Source organism: Protopterus annectens, chromosome 6.part0 (assembly GCF_019279795.1).
Source record: "Protopterus annectens isolate FY-2018-M chromosome 6.part0, PAN1.0, whole genome shotgun sequence".
Taxonomy (NCBI): domain Eukaryota; kingdom Metazoa; phylum Chordata; order Ceratodontiformes; family Protopteridae; genus Protopterus; species Protopterus annectens.
Genome location: NC_056737.1, coordinates 1,772,722,444 through 1,772,740,760, shown reverse-complemented (window position 1 = coordinate 1,772,740,760; position 18,317 = coordinate 1,772,722,444). Strand labels below are relative to the sequence as shown.

At 41.7% G+C, this 18,317-nt stretch overlaps 1 protein-coding gene across 1 annotated transcript in view; it reads right to left on the bottom strand.

The window, feature by feature from the left end:
- STT3A (STT3 oligosaccharyltransferase complex catalytic subunit A) overlaps positions 1-18,317 on the bottom strand; it is a 696,810-nt gene that overhangs the window by 525,051 nt on the left and 153,442 nt on the right. The window contains exon 5 of the mRNA XM_044075147.1: positions 6,580-6,725. Within this exon, the coding sequence (XP_043931082.1) occupies positions 6,580-6,725 (146 nt within the window). The remainder of the gene's footprint in view (positions 1-6,579; positions 6,726-18,317) is intronic.

Below are 18,317 nucleotides of genomic sequence, written 5' to 3'. Positions count from 1 at the left end.
ACCACAAACAACATTGAACTCAATTTTTGACAAGGGTGAGGGGAATATACCTGCTGCTTTCTTGTACAGGTTTCAAGGAAAACGACTAAAGTTACATCAATAACATTAAACAAAGTTAGTCTGCAGACAGATCTCCTATTTACAGCAACAGGTTGTAATGCTATTTCAGGGGGAGGGGTTACATCATACCCAAAACAATCTGAGACTATCAGGCTGACAAGTACTGCATACAAATTAATGGAGAGAACCATAATTAAACTTATCCAAACACTTGAGTCTCCTTTTTAGCAACCTAACACATGGTTTTGTTAAGAGGTGACCCCATATTTGTAATTCTGTGACATTCTTTAGCACTCTCTTAACTACTGATATGGCATACTGCTTACCTGGTACCATTCCACATAAGTGAATACCTGACAAGCTAAATGCATTAAATAGTATTCCATCCGTAGTTAAACTGATAAATATTTGCTAAAAGACGTACAGAAATAACGGTCATATTTGACTGAGGTCACCAGGTGGGATCCTACATTAGATATTAAAAGTGGGAAATTGGTCAGAATACCAAATATGCTGATGACTGCAAAATGAGTAACAATTATGTCAGTAAGAAATGCCAGTTCTCCAAGAAGATCTGCAAAAAATACATTCCTGGGCTGGTAAAGTAGTTATGACTTCACCTTTAAAGTCAGTAAATGTAGCATCATGAGAACTTGTAAGAAAGATATAAATTATTGTAAATAAATTCCCAAATCATAAAAAGACACCACCATTAAAAATATGTGGAAAACGATAAAACAATTTAACCTTTTACCACTGTGTTTTTACACAAGTCTAAAAAGATTTCTGTGGCCCATCTGGTTCTAAATGATATGTCTAGCCAAGTCAAGGAGATCACTGTACTAAGAACCAAAAACGAGAAAGTCACGTAACTCCAAACATACAAAATAAAGGCCAGGAACAACTCCACAGTCCAAATCCTTTAATGATTGAGCATTTTCATTACAAACTTCAACAGAATCTCAGCTGACAGTGAATTCACTAATTAATATACTTTGCATAATTGGTTCACATGATCACCATCTACCAATAACCGTACATAAAAATACACCACTAATCATTTGTACATTTGGTTGAACAAACTAATTAATATACTACAAAGTAACTGAAAACACAAATTATAGCATAACCAAAAGTTGATGAAAAAAATATTGTAAATGCATTACATTACAAAAAATTAAATCTCATATGACTTTAGCTTTAAAACACTTGCAATTCAGACATGATCATTCAGACTTGGGGAGACGTGGCATTTAACCTTAATTGCCATCTAAGTTCTTTCTCTTCAATCTTCTCTGCCCAAGGTCCACCCTGAATGTCCTTAACAATAAGTTCAATACCAAAAAATAAAAAAAATAATGGTCTGGATGTTGTTCCAAATGTCTCGCTAAAGAGTTACCAGGATCCTTCTTCCTTATATCCAACCAGTGTTCATAAATCCTGTCTTTAAATTTTATTTGGGTTTTACCCATATAAAATCAGCTACAAATTTTAACTACAGCCCCATACACTAGACCTTGGAAATTGCAAGTACAATGAAACCTAGGTTTAATAACCATCTAGTTTACAACTATCTGCTCCCCCACCAAAATGTACTTGCATCAAATTTGTATGTTCCTGCTTTTTTCATGCTAGAATGAAAACCTGAGTTATCGCTACCATATTCCATATAATTATTAATAGTACGCCCTCATCTAAAAACAAACTCAGGATGTGGGCTAACCTTGTTGATGGCATCATTAAAACAAGGAAAAATAGACCAATTTTTGGTAACTACATCCCTTAACCTTGCCTTGGTGATAAAAGACATTTGATGATTGCCTTTTAAGGACAGCCTATCCCCAGTCATTTCACCAACTGATGAATAGGTGGACCCTAAAAGTGGTATTACATCTCCATTGTCTCTCCTAGTGATGACTTCACTTTGATCGGGGACATTAATTCAATATGGTATCTCCTGTTTATAAACATGTTTTCCATTATCTCACACGCCTTTAAAAATGTGTCTCTACTCAACACCATTCGGGATAACAGAATAAATTGTCCCTCTACCACTCCCTCTTCTGGTGCATCGGGTGGCAACTATCAAAGTGTACTAGACTATTGCAATAGGTGGGCTTCCTATAAATACAGCTCACCAATTAATCCATGGGATAGCTTTTAGTTGACAGGACATCTGTTAATGGAATCTCAGTTATACGTGTATGTAAACTTGAAAAATGTGGTGGTGCTATTCAAATATTCAACAAAGGACCCTATCTCATCTTCCACCTGATTCCAGACAAAAAATAAATCATCCAGGAAGTGAAAATATAACTGCCATGGTGGTCTAGGAAACTTTTCAAATAAGTACTTCCCCTCACATTGCGGTAAAACAATATTGGCATAAATGGGGGCACATGCAGCCCCCATTGCCACTCCTTTTATTTACTGGAAATATTGTCCTAGAAAAACAAAATTGTTCTTTAGCACCACTTCCATAAACATCATCAATACATTTGATATCACTGTTGTTTAACCCTGAGAATTCACACAAAAAATCATGGAACCATTCTAGTCCTACATTGTGCGGAATCACATGAAAAAGTTCAGTCACATCAACAGTTAAAAAAATACATTGATTTAAAAGTTTTACATTTTTTACTTTAAGTAAAACATCACAGGAATCCCTTACATAAATGATGGAATCCATTTAAACAATTCTTCAATTTCAAATCTATAAATTTTCCAAGGGGGAGGGGTTTTGATTTTGTACCACTGACTATTGGCCTCAATGGTAGGTCAGTGACACTTTTGTGGATTTTGGGAATACCAAATATTAAAAATACACAAAGTTATTTAAGAATCCACTGAACAACACTTTATTGGATTAAGCGCTTTTGTCAGGTGTTCGCCACTAGACTTCCTCAGAATCAAATAAAACCATATGAATTGACTGTTTAAATATACATCCACTTAAGTCACCTCTCCTCTATGCACAACTAAAAAAGTATTACGGTGCTCAAAAATCAGCAAAACAGATTTCCAGCATTAATGGCACTCTTACTTTTACTTCACAGCCTGTCTCCCCCACAGACAGAGAAGACAGGCAGTGAAATAAAAGTAAGAGTGCCATTAATGCTGGAAATCTGTTTTGCTGATTTTTCAGCACCATAATACTTTTTTAGTTGTGCATAGAGGAGAGGTTGACATAAATGGATGTATATTTAAACAGTCAATTCATATGGTTTTATTTGATTCTGAGGAAGTCTAGTGGCGAACGCCTGACAAAAGTGCTTAATCCAATAAAGTGTTGTTCAATGGATTCTTAAATGACTTTGTGTATTTTAATAGTTTTGGAGTGGGAATACCAAATATACTAGGCATAACTGGATGCTGCACCTGTAAATAATGAAAAGTGTCACTGCTAATTTCACCCTGGTCTACCTTATCTTGTAGCCAATAGTCTATCTTACAGTACGCTAACTGGATAAAATTCAAAGAAGTTTCTTCATATAATTCACAGTTAGAGACATAAAAATGGATTCTCTGCAAATAGTCATTCTTACTCATTACAACTACCTCACCCCCCTTGTCAGGTTTCATGACCCTTAAAATCCTTATTCTGAGACCGTGCCTGTAGTAGATGAAATTCATGAACACCCAGATTACACAGTTCTAGCACCATTCTTCTGAATCTTCAAATTCCGAAAATCAAATTCCACCAGTTTTTCAAAAAGCATTAGTGGAAACGCTAAAGGCCGGTTGAATGTACTGGACCTGGTACAAAATGTATTCTTAACTAAAGCCTGGTTATCAAAAATTAATCGGAAATTTAATTTCCTTAAAAATAATTTTAAATCAATTAAAATGTCATCCAACCTAAATCTGACAGAAGGGACAAATGTACACCCCCCCACTGACTTAACAGTTTAGCATGCTGCTCAGTACACATAAAGTCACTGAAATTGTAAAGAGTAAAGTCACCTGCAATGTTCTTTATGATTGTTGGTATTAACAACTCCTCTACCTCGCTGTGTTCAATTAATCCAAAATCGCATCCATCCAGGTACAGGTCAGTCGAAATTATTGTTGAAACCTCTGGTTCCTTCTGTTCACACCGTTCCAGCCTACTCGCCATGTTTGGGGCAGGTTGCAGGTTCTTTTAACGTGATTGCTGATTTCTGATACGTTCGGTCCTCCGAACCCCATGCAATCATAAAGGGCTGGACTCAGGTTCAACATACTTCTTCTCTGCGGTGTCCTGACTGGTTGTATCATCTCTCACATCCCCCGACTGCCTGCCATTGGTATATTTGGGCTTTGGACAAGCCCTTCCCTCACTGTACTCAAGACAGTCTCTTTCAAACTTCTTATCTTTACAAATCTTTACATTAGCGATTTCCTGATCAACCCGTTGAAATATGGTGATGTAGTCATGTTGGTGGTGGAAAAACAGCAAGTCCTGTGTAATAATAGTGTTCAACTTCTTGGCTTCAGCCATTAATACCTCTGTTTCCTTCTGGTTGTGTCTGACAATACATTCCAGCATTTCACAACCACTATGGTTAACAACTCCAATCAAGTCATTGTACAGCTGAGACTCAGTACTCACCCCATTAGGGAACATCCATACATGGAGTCCTTTGAGAACATTCTTTACTTTAAGTGGAAAATCCACAAAAGTGTCAAGCCAATAGTCAATGGTACAAAATCAAAAACCCACCCCCTTGGAAAATTTATACATTTGAAACTGAAAAATTGCTTAAATGGATTCAATCATTTATGTAGGGATTCCTGGGATTTTTTTTTACTTAAAGTAAAAAATATAAAAACTTTTAAATCAATGTACTTTTTTTTAACTGTTGATGTGACTGAACTTTTTCATGCGATTCTGCACAATGTAGGACTAGAATGGTTCCATGATTGTTGTGTGAATTTTCAGGGTTAAACACATTATATTAATGTACTGGTGATGTGCATGGAAGTGGTGCTAAAGAACAATTCTGTTTTTCTAAAAGGACAATATTTCCAGCAAATAAAAGGAGTGGCAATGGGGGCTGCATGTGCCCCCATTTATACCAATATTGTTTTACTGCAATAGGAGAGGAAGTACTTATTTGAAAAGCTTCCTAGACCACCATGGCAGTTAAATCTTCGCTTCATGGATAATTTATTTTTTTGTCTGGAATCAGGCAGAAGATGAGATAGGGTCCTTTGTCGAATATTTAAATAGCACCACCACATTTTCCAAGTTTATGTACACGTATAACCAAGATTCAATTAACTATTTAGATGTCCTGTTAACTAAAAACTATCCCATGGATTAATTGGTGAGCTCTATTTATAGGAAGCCCACCTACTGCAATAGTCTAGTACACTTTGATAGTTGCCACCCGATGCACCAAAAGAGGGGGGTGGTAGAGACTATTTATTTTGTTAGCTCGAATGGTGTCGAGTAGAGACACATTTTTAAAGGAGTGTGAGATAAGGGAGAACATGTTTATAAACATGGGGTACCCTGATGGATTAACATCCCAGATCAAAAGTGAAGTCATCACTAGCAGAGACAATGGAGATTAGTACCACTTTTAGGGTCAACCTATTCATCAGTTGGTGAAATGATGGGAGATGGTCTTTTAAGGAAGGCCTGTCATCAAATGTCTTTTAATACCAATTATTGCTTGGAGGCAAGGTTGATCAAGGATACAGTTATCAAAAATTGATCTATTATTTTCTTGTTTTAATGATGTCATCAACAAGGTTGGCCCACATCTCCGAGTTTGTTTTTAAACTAGGATGTACTATTAAAAATTATATGGAATATGGTAGCAATAACTCAGGTTTTCAGTCTAGCATGAAAAAAACAGGAACATACAAATGAGGTTTTTGCAATTATTGTAAGTACATTTTGGTGGGGGAGCAGATAGTTGTAAACCAGATGGTTAATAAACCTAGGTTTCATTGTACTTGCAATTCCCAGGGTCTAGTGTATGTGGCTGTAGTTAAAATTTGTAGTGGATTTTATGTGGGTAAAACCCAAATAAAATTTAAAGACAGGATTTAAGAACACGGGTTGGATATAAGGAAAAAGGATCCTGGTAACACTTTAGTGAGACATTTGGGACAATATCCAGACCATTACTTTTTATTTTTTGGTATTGAACTTATTGTTAGGGACATTTGGGGTGGACCTTGGGCAGACAAGATTGAAGAGAAAGAACTTCAGTGGCAAATAAGGTTAAATGCCACATCCCGCTAAGTTTGAATTAACAGAACATGCTGCATCATCAACACATATGGGAATCAAATTTCTTTTTGGAAAGGAACACCTTGGGCAGACAAGATTGAAGAGAAAGAACTTCAGTGGCAATTAAGGTTAAATGCCACGTCCCCGCAATTAAGGTTAAATGCCACGTCCCCCCAAGTTTGAATTAATAGAACATGCTGCGTCATCAACACATATGGGAATCAAATTTCTTTTTGGAAAGGAAGGTACAGAAGCACACAATGACAAGTACAGCACTATATTGCACTTACCTTTAGTTCTTTTGTAAAATGGTAGGTCACGATAGTGGTAAATGAAGAGAAGAGAGGGGCTAGGAAGACACAGACATTTCTGATGTCTATAGTGACGTGGAAGAAATGAAGAATATGGTAAAAAGCAGCTGACGTGATCATCAAACCTAAGGAAAAAGAACAAATAGAGCTGCATGAATTAACTGGTAGAAATTACACAACCCAACATTAATTTCCAGCTACAAAAGAGGACTATTCTAAACATAGAAAGGACAGGGTAGCCATATTGATTAGAAAATCAAAACCTAAATGGACAGACTGCATCAACTTAGCTGTAACAATCTTCTGTACGTCTTTCTGTTACACTGCACAACTATGCATGAACTTCCCTAAAAACTGGTGCTGGAGATGTCTTGACACAGTGATAATAAGCATCAGTTCTGTCTGTCTTGGAAATAGTAGGTACCCCAGTTCTGTATGCAAGCTATCTGGTCCCTAATCAAAAGAAGAACATTCACAATACAATGCATAAGGACACAAAACACACATCTATATGAAAAATATGTTTTCTTTTCCAAATGCAGGATTTAGCCTAGTACTGTCTAATGCAGTGTGTCAATGTGATTTATGCATGCATGAAGGGAGCTATTACAAGCAGCACTAACAGCATAATTATTTTAATGTTACAACCTGCATGGATCTGGAGAGAAGTGCTACTGTGATCACAATACAACAGTCAAGATTAGCTGAAGGCAAAGTATATATTTACATACACGCATGAGGTGAAAAAGAGAGTACAGGCAGGATGGAGTGGGTGGAGAAGAGTGTCAGGAGTGATTTGTGACAGACGAGTACCAGTAAGAGTGAAAGGAAAGGTCTACAAGAGGGTAGTGAAATCAGCTATGTTATATGGGTTGGAGACAGTGGCATTAACAAAAAGGCAGGAGTCAGAGCTGAAGATGTTAAAATTTGCACAGGGTGTGACAAGGATGGACAAGATTAGGAATAAGTATATTAGAGGGTCAGCCCAGGTTGGATGGTTTGGAGACAAAGCCAGAGAGGCAAGTCTACGTTGGTTTGGACATGTGCTGAGGAGGGATGCAGAGTACATTGGGAAAAAGATGCTAAGGATGAAGTTGCCAGGTAACAGGAAAAGAGGAAGGCCTAAGATAAGGTTTAAGGATGTGGTGAGAGAGGACATGGAGGTGGTTGGTGTGACAGAGCAAGATGCAGAGGACAGGAAGAAATGGAAACAGTTGATCTGCTGTGGCAACCCCTAACGGGAGCAGCCGAAAGAAGAAGAAGGTATCTATAATTAAATTCAGCAAATTATCGAGCTCAACAATTACTGAAAGAGTTACGAGTTCCTTGAAAAAGGGTTACTATATGTACAAATGTTCAACAACTGAGCTGACAACACAGAACTAGCATTTATTACTATGGTACCCATAACTGGATTACAGCTCTATCCCATTCCTTACTTCATATGGAAGCTCAAGAAAGTAGTGGTGGAACAAATCATGAACTAACAAATAAAACATTCTCAACTGGATACTGAGCCCCAAAGGTACAATCAGACTAACATGTGCCTCCCTACTGGAAAAAAAAAACATTTAAAATTTACAGTCCACTGTAGTTTCCCAGGATGATTCAGCAGCAATGTAATGCTAGTGAACTATTTCTGAAACCATATGAACCACATGGGGCTTGGAAAAGAGAGTTATGAACTCAGATGTGCCCAACATGACTGCTGAAAGTAATCTCATTTTGCAGTCTTCTCGGCACACTTGTGGGGCTCCTTAGATGTATGGTCTACAGCACTTACTTTGTAAATTTAATGCCAATGACACAGACCAGCTGGATTTCAAGGAGCCAATTCTCTGCTCCACTGCCCAATTCCCATACTGGAGATTATCTGGGTTCCACAGTAAGGGAGCAATAAGTACTAGACAGCAATCACAGGATGGCAAAAAAAAAACCCCCACATAGCTCATTTTTGGGCCTGACTAAGCCTCAGATGACGCAGACTCATTCAATGACCTAGGCAATGGAAAAAAAAACAAACATTCTCAAATGGAAAGTACTGTAGCTGAGCAGTCAGTGTCAACTTGCCCATCCCAGGGAAGGAAAGCAGTATCAAGTACTGTATTATTACCACCTCGTAGAGATGAGATGGTGTAGCAGAAAGCCCAGTTCTGTAAATAAACTTTCTGCAACAGCAGGTCTTCCAGCAAAGGTCATTGTAACAGCAAACTGCAACATTTAGGTTGCATTCACATTACCTGTAATTTCCCCAAACAGGGCTTGCAAAAGCAGTAGCTTCTTCCCTTTGAGGTACCAACTTAGGTCTCAAACTAAGCAAGCAGTGATGTGGACAGTTACATGGCTCTTCTATTTAAGTAAAGTTAAGTACTTACTGTAACATCAGATCTATAAGAGCTCCATTATCTTCATAATAGACAGGACTAATGGCTTCGCCATTCTGCAAGAAGGTCTGTCTCAAATACATAAATAGTGGCAAAATCATGTAGTGAAAGTTGTTGTTCTTCTTTTGGCTTTTCCCGGTTAGGGGTCGCCACAGTGGAACTCCGGTCCGCTAATGATTGGCAGTAGATTTTTTACAGTGCCGAGGTGCCAGCTCGACTCCCAACCTTCAACCAAGGCATGCCCATTCACGCATTTCTTTCGAATCCCACTCAACCGCGGGGAGGACATGCAGACTCCACACAGAAGGCGCTCCAGCAGAGAATCGAACGGGGGAACCTCTTGCTGTGAGGCGACAACGCTACCGCTGCAGCACCGCGGCTACTAAAATGCATTACTGCATCCTTTGGGAAGCCATCTACCCTTAGGGAACTACCACACTGATAATATGTCCCTAAAAGTTAACCCAGTTATTCAGGATTTGGGAACTTATGTGGACAGTGGACAGTGACCTAACTTTTGACTAATATGTGTCCATTGTTGTAAAAAAGTCATTCTATATTGCAAGGCTTACAAACAACTGGATTTATGTGTCCATTGCTGTAAGAAAGTCATTTTATATTGCAAAGCTTACAAACAACTGGACTGTGTCTAGATCATTGGATGCCACTGTTCTCCTTTACTCAGCCTCATTAGGCCAATCATTGAATATTATACCCCCTTTGGCATGCATCTGTCCATACAGAGGAGGACAGATAGCCAGACATCTCCTGTTGCATACGGAGAGAAAAGCAACAGACTTGCTGGCTGCACCTGGCCTCAGCAGGAGGAAGACGGGATGGGTTGTGTTACCGAAGATGAATACTTTAATGCTAAATATGAAAAATATGCAAGTATAAAGAAATTATGTACTCACCATAACGTTCCATCTGTGTTATGCATTTTCATTCTTCCTCATCTTATGGCTTTGGATCCGATCCCTTGGATGAGTTTCTTCCTTACCCACAATGCACCAACCCGAAGTAACTCAAATCTTGTTTGCAGACTTTAACAGAAAGAAATAGGAGTTGTCATATAGTGACGAGACTATACCTGGAGCTTAACATCAGGGAAGCAACATCCCCTAACCACTCCCTCTTCCAGTAGTTTTCTATGGTTGGGGATTAGATGAAGGGGAGTTATGGAAGAATGAAAGTGAACAAAGATGGGACGTTATAGTGAGTACATAACTTCTTTATCTAATGTTGTCAATTTTCATTCTGTCCTCACCTTATGGGATAGAGTCCCCAGCTACCTAAAATCCCAGGTGGACTCAAGGAAGGCTATTCCCGAGAGCCACTGAACCAAATGATGCTCTACCTCTGGAGACCAGATCCATTTGTAATGAGTAACAAAAGTATGGTGAGTAGCCCTGGTTGCTGCTGTATTTATGCCATCCATGGATGCTCTAGACTGAAAAGCTGAAGAAGTTGCCATGGATCTTGTTGAAGGAGCTTATAAGGGTTTTGATAAAGCAATGTCCAATTTGTTATAAATAAAAATACAGTCAGCCAGCCATCTGGCTAAAGTTACTTTGGGAACTGATTTCCCCAACTTTATTTCTGAAAATGGAACAAATAATTGGTGAGTTTTCCTGCTGTTTTTCATTCTACACAGGTAAAAATGTAATTGTCTGTGAACATCCAATAAGCGTAACATATATTCACCCTTGTTAGCAAATTTTGGAAAGCATAATGGCAAATTAGTAGTGATTGATATTGGAATATAATACTACATTAAGGAGAAAGGATGTATTAGTTCATAATGTAATGCTATCCTTGTGAAAGATGAAGTCTGGTGATTCTGAAGACAAGGCTTGAATCTCTGAAATTCATCTGGCAGAATTAATGGCAACTAGAAATATTGTTTTCCAATACAGACATTTAAGATCACACATAGCTGGTGGTTCAAAGGGGGGATGGATAAATGCTTGTAGTATCAAACTTATATCCCATGGTGGAACAGGGTCTTTAACACGAGGTCTTAAAAGAAGAGTGCCTCGTAAAAAGGCTTTGCAGAGTTTATGAGAGAACACGGAAGAACCTTCAAATCCAATGTGAAAATTTGATATTGCTGCTAATTGGACCTTAACTGTCAAGGAACTAACTTCTTTAAAAGTAGTGCCAACATTCAAGGATGTTATGTATAGGAGCTGAAATGGATTGACATGATTTTGATGTGCCCAGTAAACAAACATTCTCCATTTACTGGAGTAGGGCTTACGTGTAGAAGGTTTATGGGAAGATAAAAGTGTGTGTCAGAAAGGGGAAGAGAGCATAGGTTGTCTAGTTATTAATGGAATTCAAGGAGCCATGCAGTCAGCCTGAGGCTTGGTATATCTGGATGGGTCATACCTGTCAGGTAAAACAGGAGGTCTGGAGTCAGATTCAGAATCCAAGGTTCAAAAAGTAAACGAGGCCAAAGGAATGGGAACTAAATCTGTCCAGGTCAGTAAGGTGCAATGAGGATAACTTTTTCTCTTCAAAATGGCAGTTTTCTAAAGGAACTTCAGAATTAGTGGAATTGGTGGAGAAGTGTAAAGTAAACCGGGGGGGCCAATCATGAAGTAGAGCATCCCTCAGTGATTCCCCCTGTGGCGGAATTAGGGCAAAGTGAATGCTGCATTTATTGTTTAGGGAAAACGCAAAAAGATCGCAACAAGGCTGGTTCTACTGGAGGAAAATCATTTCCATCACAGTCTTGCTGAGAGACCACTCATGAGGTAGAAGAATGCATCTGCTCGGCTTGTCTGCCATCACACTGGACTTCCCCAGAATGTGTGTTGCTATAAGAAAGCGGTTGATGTGATTGTCCATTGCCACACCCTGAGCGCTTCTTGACACAGGAGGTAAGATCTGGTCCCTCTTTCTCTATTGATGTACCAAACTACTGACACTGTCCTTCTGAACTGCAATTCTCCCCGAGGGGAGGGCATCCTGCAACACTAAAAGTGTTGCTCTCATCTCTAGGACACTGATATGTAAGTTGGCCTCTTCGGAGGACTAAGTTTCTTGGACTGTTGTCCCCAGATAATGCCCCCCACCCCAAATGGGAAGCATCCATGGTCACTATGGCCTTGGGCTGGGGGGAATGAATGGACAGCCTTGTAGAACCTGATCTGACTGAACCTACCACATGAGATCTCTTTTGCATGTGTGGGCAATTTGTATTGGAGCTGATACGCGTATCAACATCCACTGCAAAATCCTCATGTGAAATCTAGCTAAAAGTACTAGAGTTATAGCTCAGTGCTTGAAGAACCAAACAGGCCAAGACCCTGGTACTGCAGATTACCTTTCTGACCTTTGATCTTATTGTCTGAACTCGAGGGAGGTAATGATGCTATGAATGACTTTGTGTTCAAAAGTGCTCCTATGAATTCTAAACCTTGTGCGTCTTTCGGCTTATAGGGGTCGCCACAGTGGAACTCCAGTCCACTAATGACTGCCAGTTGATTTTTATGGTGCAGAGTTGCCAGCCCGATGCCCAACCTTCAAAGAAGGCATACCTATTCACTCATGCACCTACCTGCATGTCTTTAGACGTCATTTGACTGTGGGGAGGACATGCAGACTCCACAGATAGGCGCTCCAGCACAGAATAGAACGGGAGAACCTCTTGCTGTGAGGCGACAAAGCTAACCACTGCACCACCGCGGCCTATGAATTCTAAACCTTGAGTTGGCTCAAGTTGCTACTTTTGTAGTTTATGGTTATCCTCAGAAGAGGACATGCATGGAGAAAGTACAGTTGTGTACACTTACCATAAATGTAGATGTTAGAGTGTCTTCACTGTTGCAGTCATCACACTTGGGTTATCCTGCCAGGGGTAGCCCTCAGTTGGCCCAAATACCAGAGGCTTAGTATTTCTGCGTCGGTTGCTGTCACTTCAGGACTGACGTCAGGTTGTCAGTGGTATAGAAACATGCAGCGGATGCCATTACATCAATTTTTCTTGCCCCAAATGTCAGAAGTCCCCAAATAGGGAGCTAAGTTATGGTGGAATAACACCACCAGTGGAAGGTAAATACCAATAGCCCTGTAAGAAGTGAGGAAGAGAGAGACACAAGGGGGCTGGAGGGTGGGAAACCAGGACTGCAACAGTGAATACATTCTAACATCTACATTTATGGTAAGTGTACACAACTGTGCTATGTTCTTCATGTTTCACTGTTGCAGTCAACACACTTGGGTTGATTCTCAAAGCTGAAGAATAGGTGGAGGCAGTCAAGAAGAGCTAGGACTGGCTAGTATGCCCTGCAGGACTGCGGTTGTAAAGCCCGCCCTGGATTTGGAAAAGATAGGCAGGTGGTAATGCTGGATGAAGGTATGGACAGAACTCCATGTTGCAGCTTCCAGGATGTCCCTGGTAGGGACTCCTCTGAGAAGGGCCGTGGAGGTTGAAGTTGCCCTAGTGGAATGTGTTCTGACCCCCTGTGGGGGTGGTTTTCCATGATGTTTTTTTTTTTTTTTAACAGAAATGGATACAGTGTGCTAGAGATGGTTTGTTTTGATATGGCCTTGACCTCTGCCCCTGGTGCAAAGTTGACTAGTAACTGGTCAGATTTCCTAAAGGGCTTAGTCCTACCAAAGGTATAATCTGAGCTGTATGTGCACATCTAAAGAGTGCAGGATCCTTTCCCCCTTATTTTGAGGTTTAGGGAAAAAGGTGGGCAAATGAATAGATTGGTTGAGAGCCACACTGGACACTACTTTAGGCATGAAAGTTGGGTTAGTCCTGAGGGAGACCCTATCAGCATGGAAAAAGATGAAAGGTTCCACAGCCATACATGCTTGTAGCTTAAACACTCTTCTAGCTGAAGTGATGGCCAAAAGCAAGGCTGTTTTCCAAGACAGGAATTTTAACTCTGCTGAAGCTGCAGGCTCAAAGAGGGGGAGCGTGAGCTTTTCCAACACAAAGTTAAGGTCCCAAGCAGGGGTAGGGGCTCTTCTTGGTGGCCTTAAGTTGTTAGCCCCTCTCAGGAACTGCTTGATAAGAGGGTGTGAGAAGAGAGGTGGCTCAGTGCTGTAATGTGCAGAGATGGCAGAGGCATGGATTTTAATGGAAGAGAAGGAAAGGCCCCTGTGGAGCAGGTCTGCTAGGTAATCTAGGATGAGAGGTAAGGATGGCTGTGCTGGGTCAGCTCCTTTAGCCTGGATCCAGGAACAATACCTTTTCCACTTGTCAGCATAGGATTTTCTAGTACTGGGTCTCTGGCTTCACGTATAACATCCAGGACCTGCTTGCTTAGGTTGGCCACTGGAGGATAAGTCAAGGAATAAGCCAGGCTGCCAGGTTCAGGGTGTGAAATTGTGGATGCGAGAACTGCTGAGTCAGGAGAGATGGAATCTGAGGGAGGTACCACGGAGGCAACAAGACAGACTGCGCAGTAGTGGGTACCAGTGCTGGTGTGGCCAGTCTGGGGCAATCAGGATTGCCCTTGGTCTCTCCTCCCTTACTTTGAGTAGTACTCTAGTAAGAAGAGGAAGGAAGGAAATGCATAGATTGCGAGGTTTTCCCACTGGAAGGACAGGGCATCCACTTTCCAGGCCTTGCTGTGAGGTTCCCTGGTGCAGAATTTGCTGAGCTGGTGGTTGTAGGGGGAGGCAAATAGGTCCACATTTAGGGTACCCCATTTCTGGGCCACAAGGCTGAAGGTGTTGTGGTTTAATTGCCACTCATGTGGGTCTAGGAGATTTCTGCTTAAGTTGTCTGCCGGAGAGTTTTGGTTGCCTGGCAGGAATTGGGCTTGCAAGTGAATATGCATGGCTGAGGCCATGTTCCAAAGGGTCATGGCTAGCCTGCAGAGTGGGTAAGAGTGGTTCCCCCCTGCTTGTTGATGTACCACATCACTGTGGTGTTGTCGGCTTTGATTAGAAGAGGCCCCGAAGAGAGTAGGGATCTGAAAGCTGTTAGAGCATGCTGAACAGCTAGCATCTCTTTCTGACTGAAGTGCAGATGAAGTTGATTTGTGCTCCCGTGGCCCTGAATGCACCTGCCATGTCCAGATGTGCACCCCAGGCATAGTCTGATGCATCTGTGGTTAGAGTCTGGGCGGCAAGGGTTGTGTAAAGGGAAGTCCCTTGTTGTGGTTGCATGCTGCTGCCCACCAAAGGAACTCTTTCCTTAGACAAGGTATCACAGGTATGATAGTTTCCAGGTCCTGAGAATGTTGGCACCAAAGACTCAAGTACCACTGAAGTTTCCTCATATGCAGTCTGGCATATGGAATTAGTACAATGCAGGAGACCATGAACCCTAGAGCTTGCGGGATGTTCCTTGTGGATAACTGGGTTCTGGTGGCCATTTGAGAGAAGTAGCCTGTCAGGCTTGTTTTTCTGGAGTAAGGAATGCCATCTGGGATGTGTCCAAGCTGGTCCCCAGGAATATAATTTTTTGACTGGGGACTAGTTTGGACTTCTTTTCATTGACAGTGTACCCCAGTGAGGTTAGAAGGTCCTTTACAAATGTCAGGTGCTGCAACAGCTTTTCCTGTCTGCCTGAATCAGGCAGTCGTCTAAGTAGGGGAAAATTTGAATATTTCTTTGTCTGCAAAAGGCAATGGCTGGAGCCAGGCATTTTGTGAAAACTCTGGGAGCAGTGGATAAGCCAAAGGGAAGTGCAGAGAAGTGATAATCCATAGATCCTGCCCTGAAACGTAGATATTTCCTGCAGGAGTTCCTGACTGGGATATGCAAATAGGCCTCATTTAAGTCTGGGGTGGCTAACCAGGCATCTTTGGACAGCATAGGGAGAAGCTGCTGTAGTGTGAGAATTTTGAATTTTGGTACCACCAGGAAGGTGTTTAGAATGGATAGATCTAAGACTGGGTGCCAGGTGCCCTCTATTCTGGGTACCTGGAAAAGTCTGGAATAAAAACCTTGGCCTATCTGTTCTGCAGGAACAGACTAAATTGCCCTTATGGAGAAAGTACAGTTGCATACACTTATCATAAATGTAGATGTTTGAGTGTATTCACTGTTGCATTCATTACATTTGGGTTATCTGCTTGCAGTAGCCCTCAGTCAGCCTGATTTAACAAAGTCTTGGGTCCTGGATCGGATGCTGTCCCTTCTTCCATGACGTCAGGTCATCAGGGGTGTAAAACATGCAGCCGACGCCATTACATCAGTATTTCTTGCCGTGTGGTGCATGAAGCAGAAGCAGTTTGCAAGTGGCGGTTGGCCGATTCCTGAAATTTTCGTTTTCGAGTTTCAGAACCGAAGTCTTCAACTAAAGCTAAGTACCCCACATTGGGGAAACTTTTTCTTGCTCCTTTCTGATGTCAGTAAAAGTTAATAATTGCATTACTTGTGAAAAGCAAATACCCCACAAAGATTTTCATTCGTAATGTATTCCTTGCCTGGGCCCTGACCACGACATACCTTGCTGTCGGTTTTGTGCTTTATTTAATCAGCGCACTATCAGTCGTCAGTATATTTTCGCCTCGAAATATTTCGGTTCTCGGTTTAATTATCCAGAAATGTCGTCGGTTAGCCATCCAACTATCAGGATTCCAAAAAAACGCAGAGATAAAGACAGAGACAGGCCGTCTAGGTCCAAAGCTGCCAACGACGCTTCTCCTAAGCCAGTCGCCAGTGCGCCGTTACTCAGCAAGGCGCTTTCGCAGCCCCTGATGCCCGCTACTTCTGATTCGCAGGCCTCTACGAGACCCATTTGGAGTCCGGTATGCTGCGAGATGCTTCAACTGTGGAACCTGTGGATGTCTCTACCTTGGATGGGTCCGGAGCCGCTGTGCAGGCACCGGCTTCTGAGGGTGTATTCAGGCCTACAGACTTGCATATTAAACAGACGCCTCCTTCTTCATTTAGGCCTAAATCTCAAACCATGCCTAAGAAACTGACGCCCAGGCCGCATGCTCAGGCCTCAATGCCTAAAAAAAAATGATAAGAATGGGTGAATATCTTATCACTTTAATCAGGGGAAGCCAACCTCCCCCTTCTAAGAGACCTAGGACTGAAGTTGTTTATGAATCTTCTGACCAGGATTTTGACCTTGGCCTATCTGTTCTGCAGGAACAGGTTAAATTGCCCTTATGGAGAAAGTACAGTTGCATACGCTTATCATAAATGTAGATGTCCGAGTGTATTCACTGTTGCAGTCATTACATTTGGGTTATTTGCTTGTAGTAGCCCTCAGTCGGTCTGATTAACAAAGTCTTGGGTCCTGGGTCGGATGCTGTCCCTTCTTCCATGACTGCAGGTCGTCAGGGGTATAAAACATGCAGCCGATGCCATTACATCAGTTTTTCTTGCAGTGAGGTGCGCGAAGCAGAAGCAGTTTGAGTTTCAGAACTGAAGTCTTCAACTAAAGCTAAGTACCCCGTTGATGTAATGGCGTCGGCTGCATGTTTTACACCCCCGACGACCTGACATCATGGAAGAAGGGACAGCATCCGACGCAAGACCCAAGACTTTGTTAATCAGGCTGACTGAGTGCAACTGCAAGCAGATAACCCAACTGTAATGACTGCAACAGTGAAACACGAAGAACATCAGAGACTAAACTTGGTTTTGTGCCTCTGCCCACTGGTTTGGAGGAAGATCTGGGAACCCTTTTGGGCTTGGCAGCATATGGAAATAAAATTTGTACCCCTGGGAGACTATGTTGAGGACCCATCGATTGTTGGTGATGGAGGCCCAGTTTTTTGCATAGTAGGCATGTTTTCCTCCTAGGGGTACGAGCAATTGGGCAGAGGCGAGGATAGGAGTTGAGAAGTCATTGTGAATTCTTTCCATAAGGGGGTGGATAAGCACTCCCTGTTTTAGAAGTGGAGGTACTCCATTGCTTAGATGTCTCCGGACCCATCCAAGGTAGAGACATCCGCAGGTTCCATAGTCAAAGAAGTGTCCACATGGCATACCGGACTCCGAATGGGTCTCTGTAGTGGTCTGCAAATCCATCAAAGCAAGCATCAGGGGCTGCAAAAGCACCTCACGGAGTACCAGTGAACTGGCGACTAGCTTAACAGAAGCGTCGTCGGCAGTTTTGGACCTGTGCGGTCTGTCTCTGTCTTTATCCTTACGTTTTTTCAGAAGATCGGTAGTCGGATGGCTTACCGAAGCCATTTCAGAATACGGAGATCGAGAGCAAAAGTATTTAGCTACACTAAGGGCCCGACGATGAATAGTTCGGGCGTTGAACAAAGCACAAAACGGGTAGCGAGGGACGTCATGGTCTGGGCCTAAACAAGTGACACAGTAAGAATGGAAATCTCTGTGTGGTACTTGCTTTCCACAGGCGAGACAATTGTTAACTTTTTCTGACATTGGTTA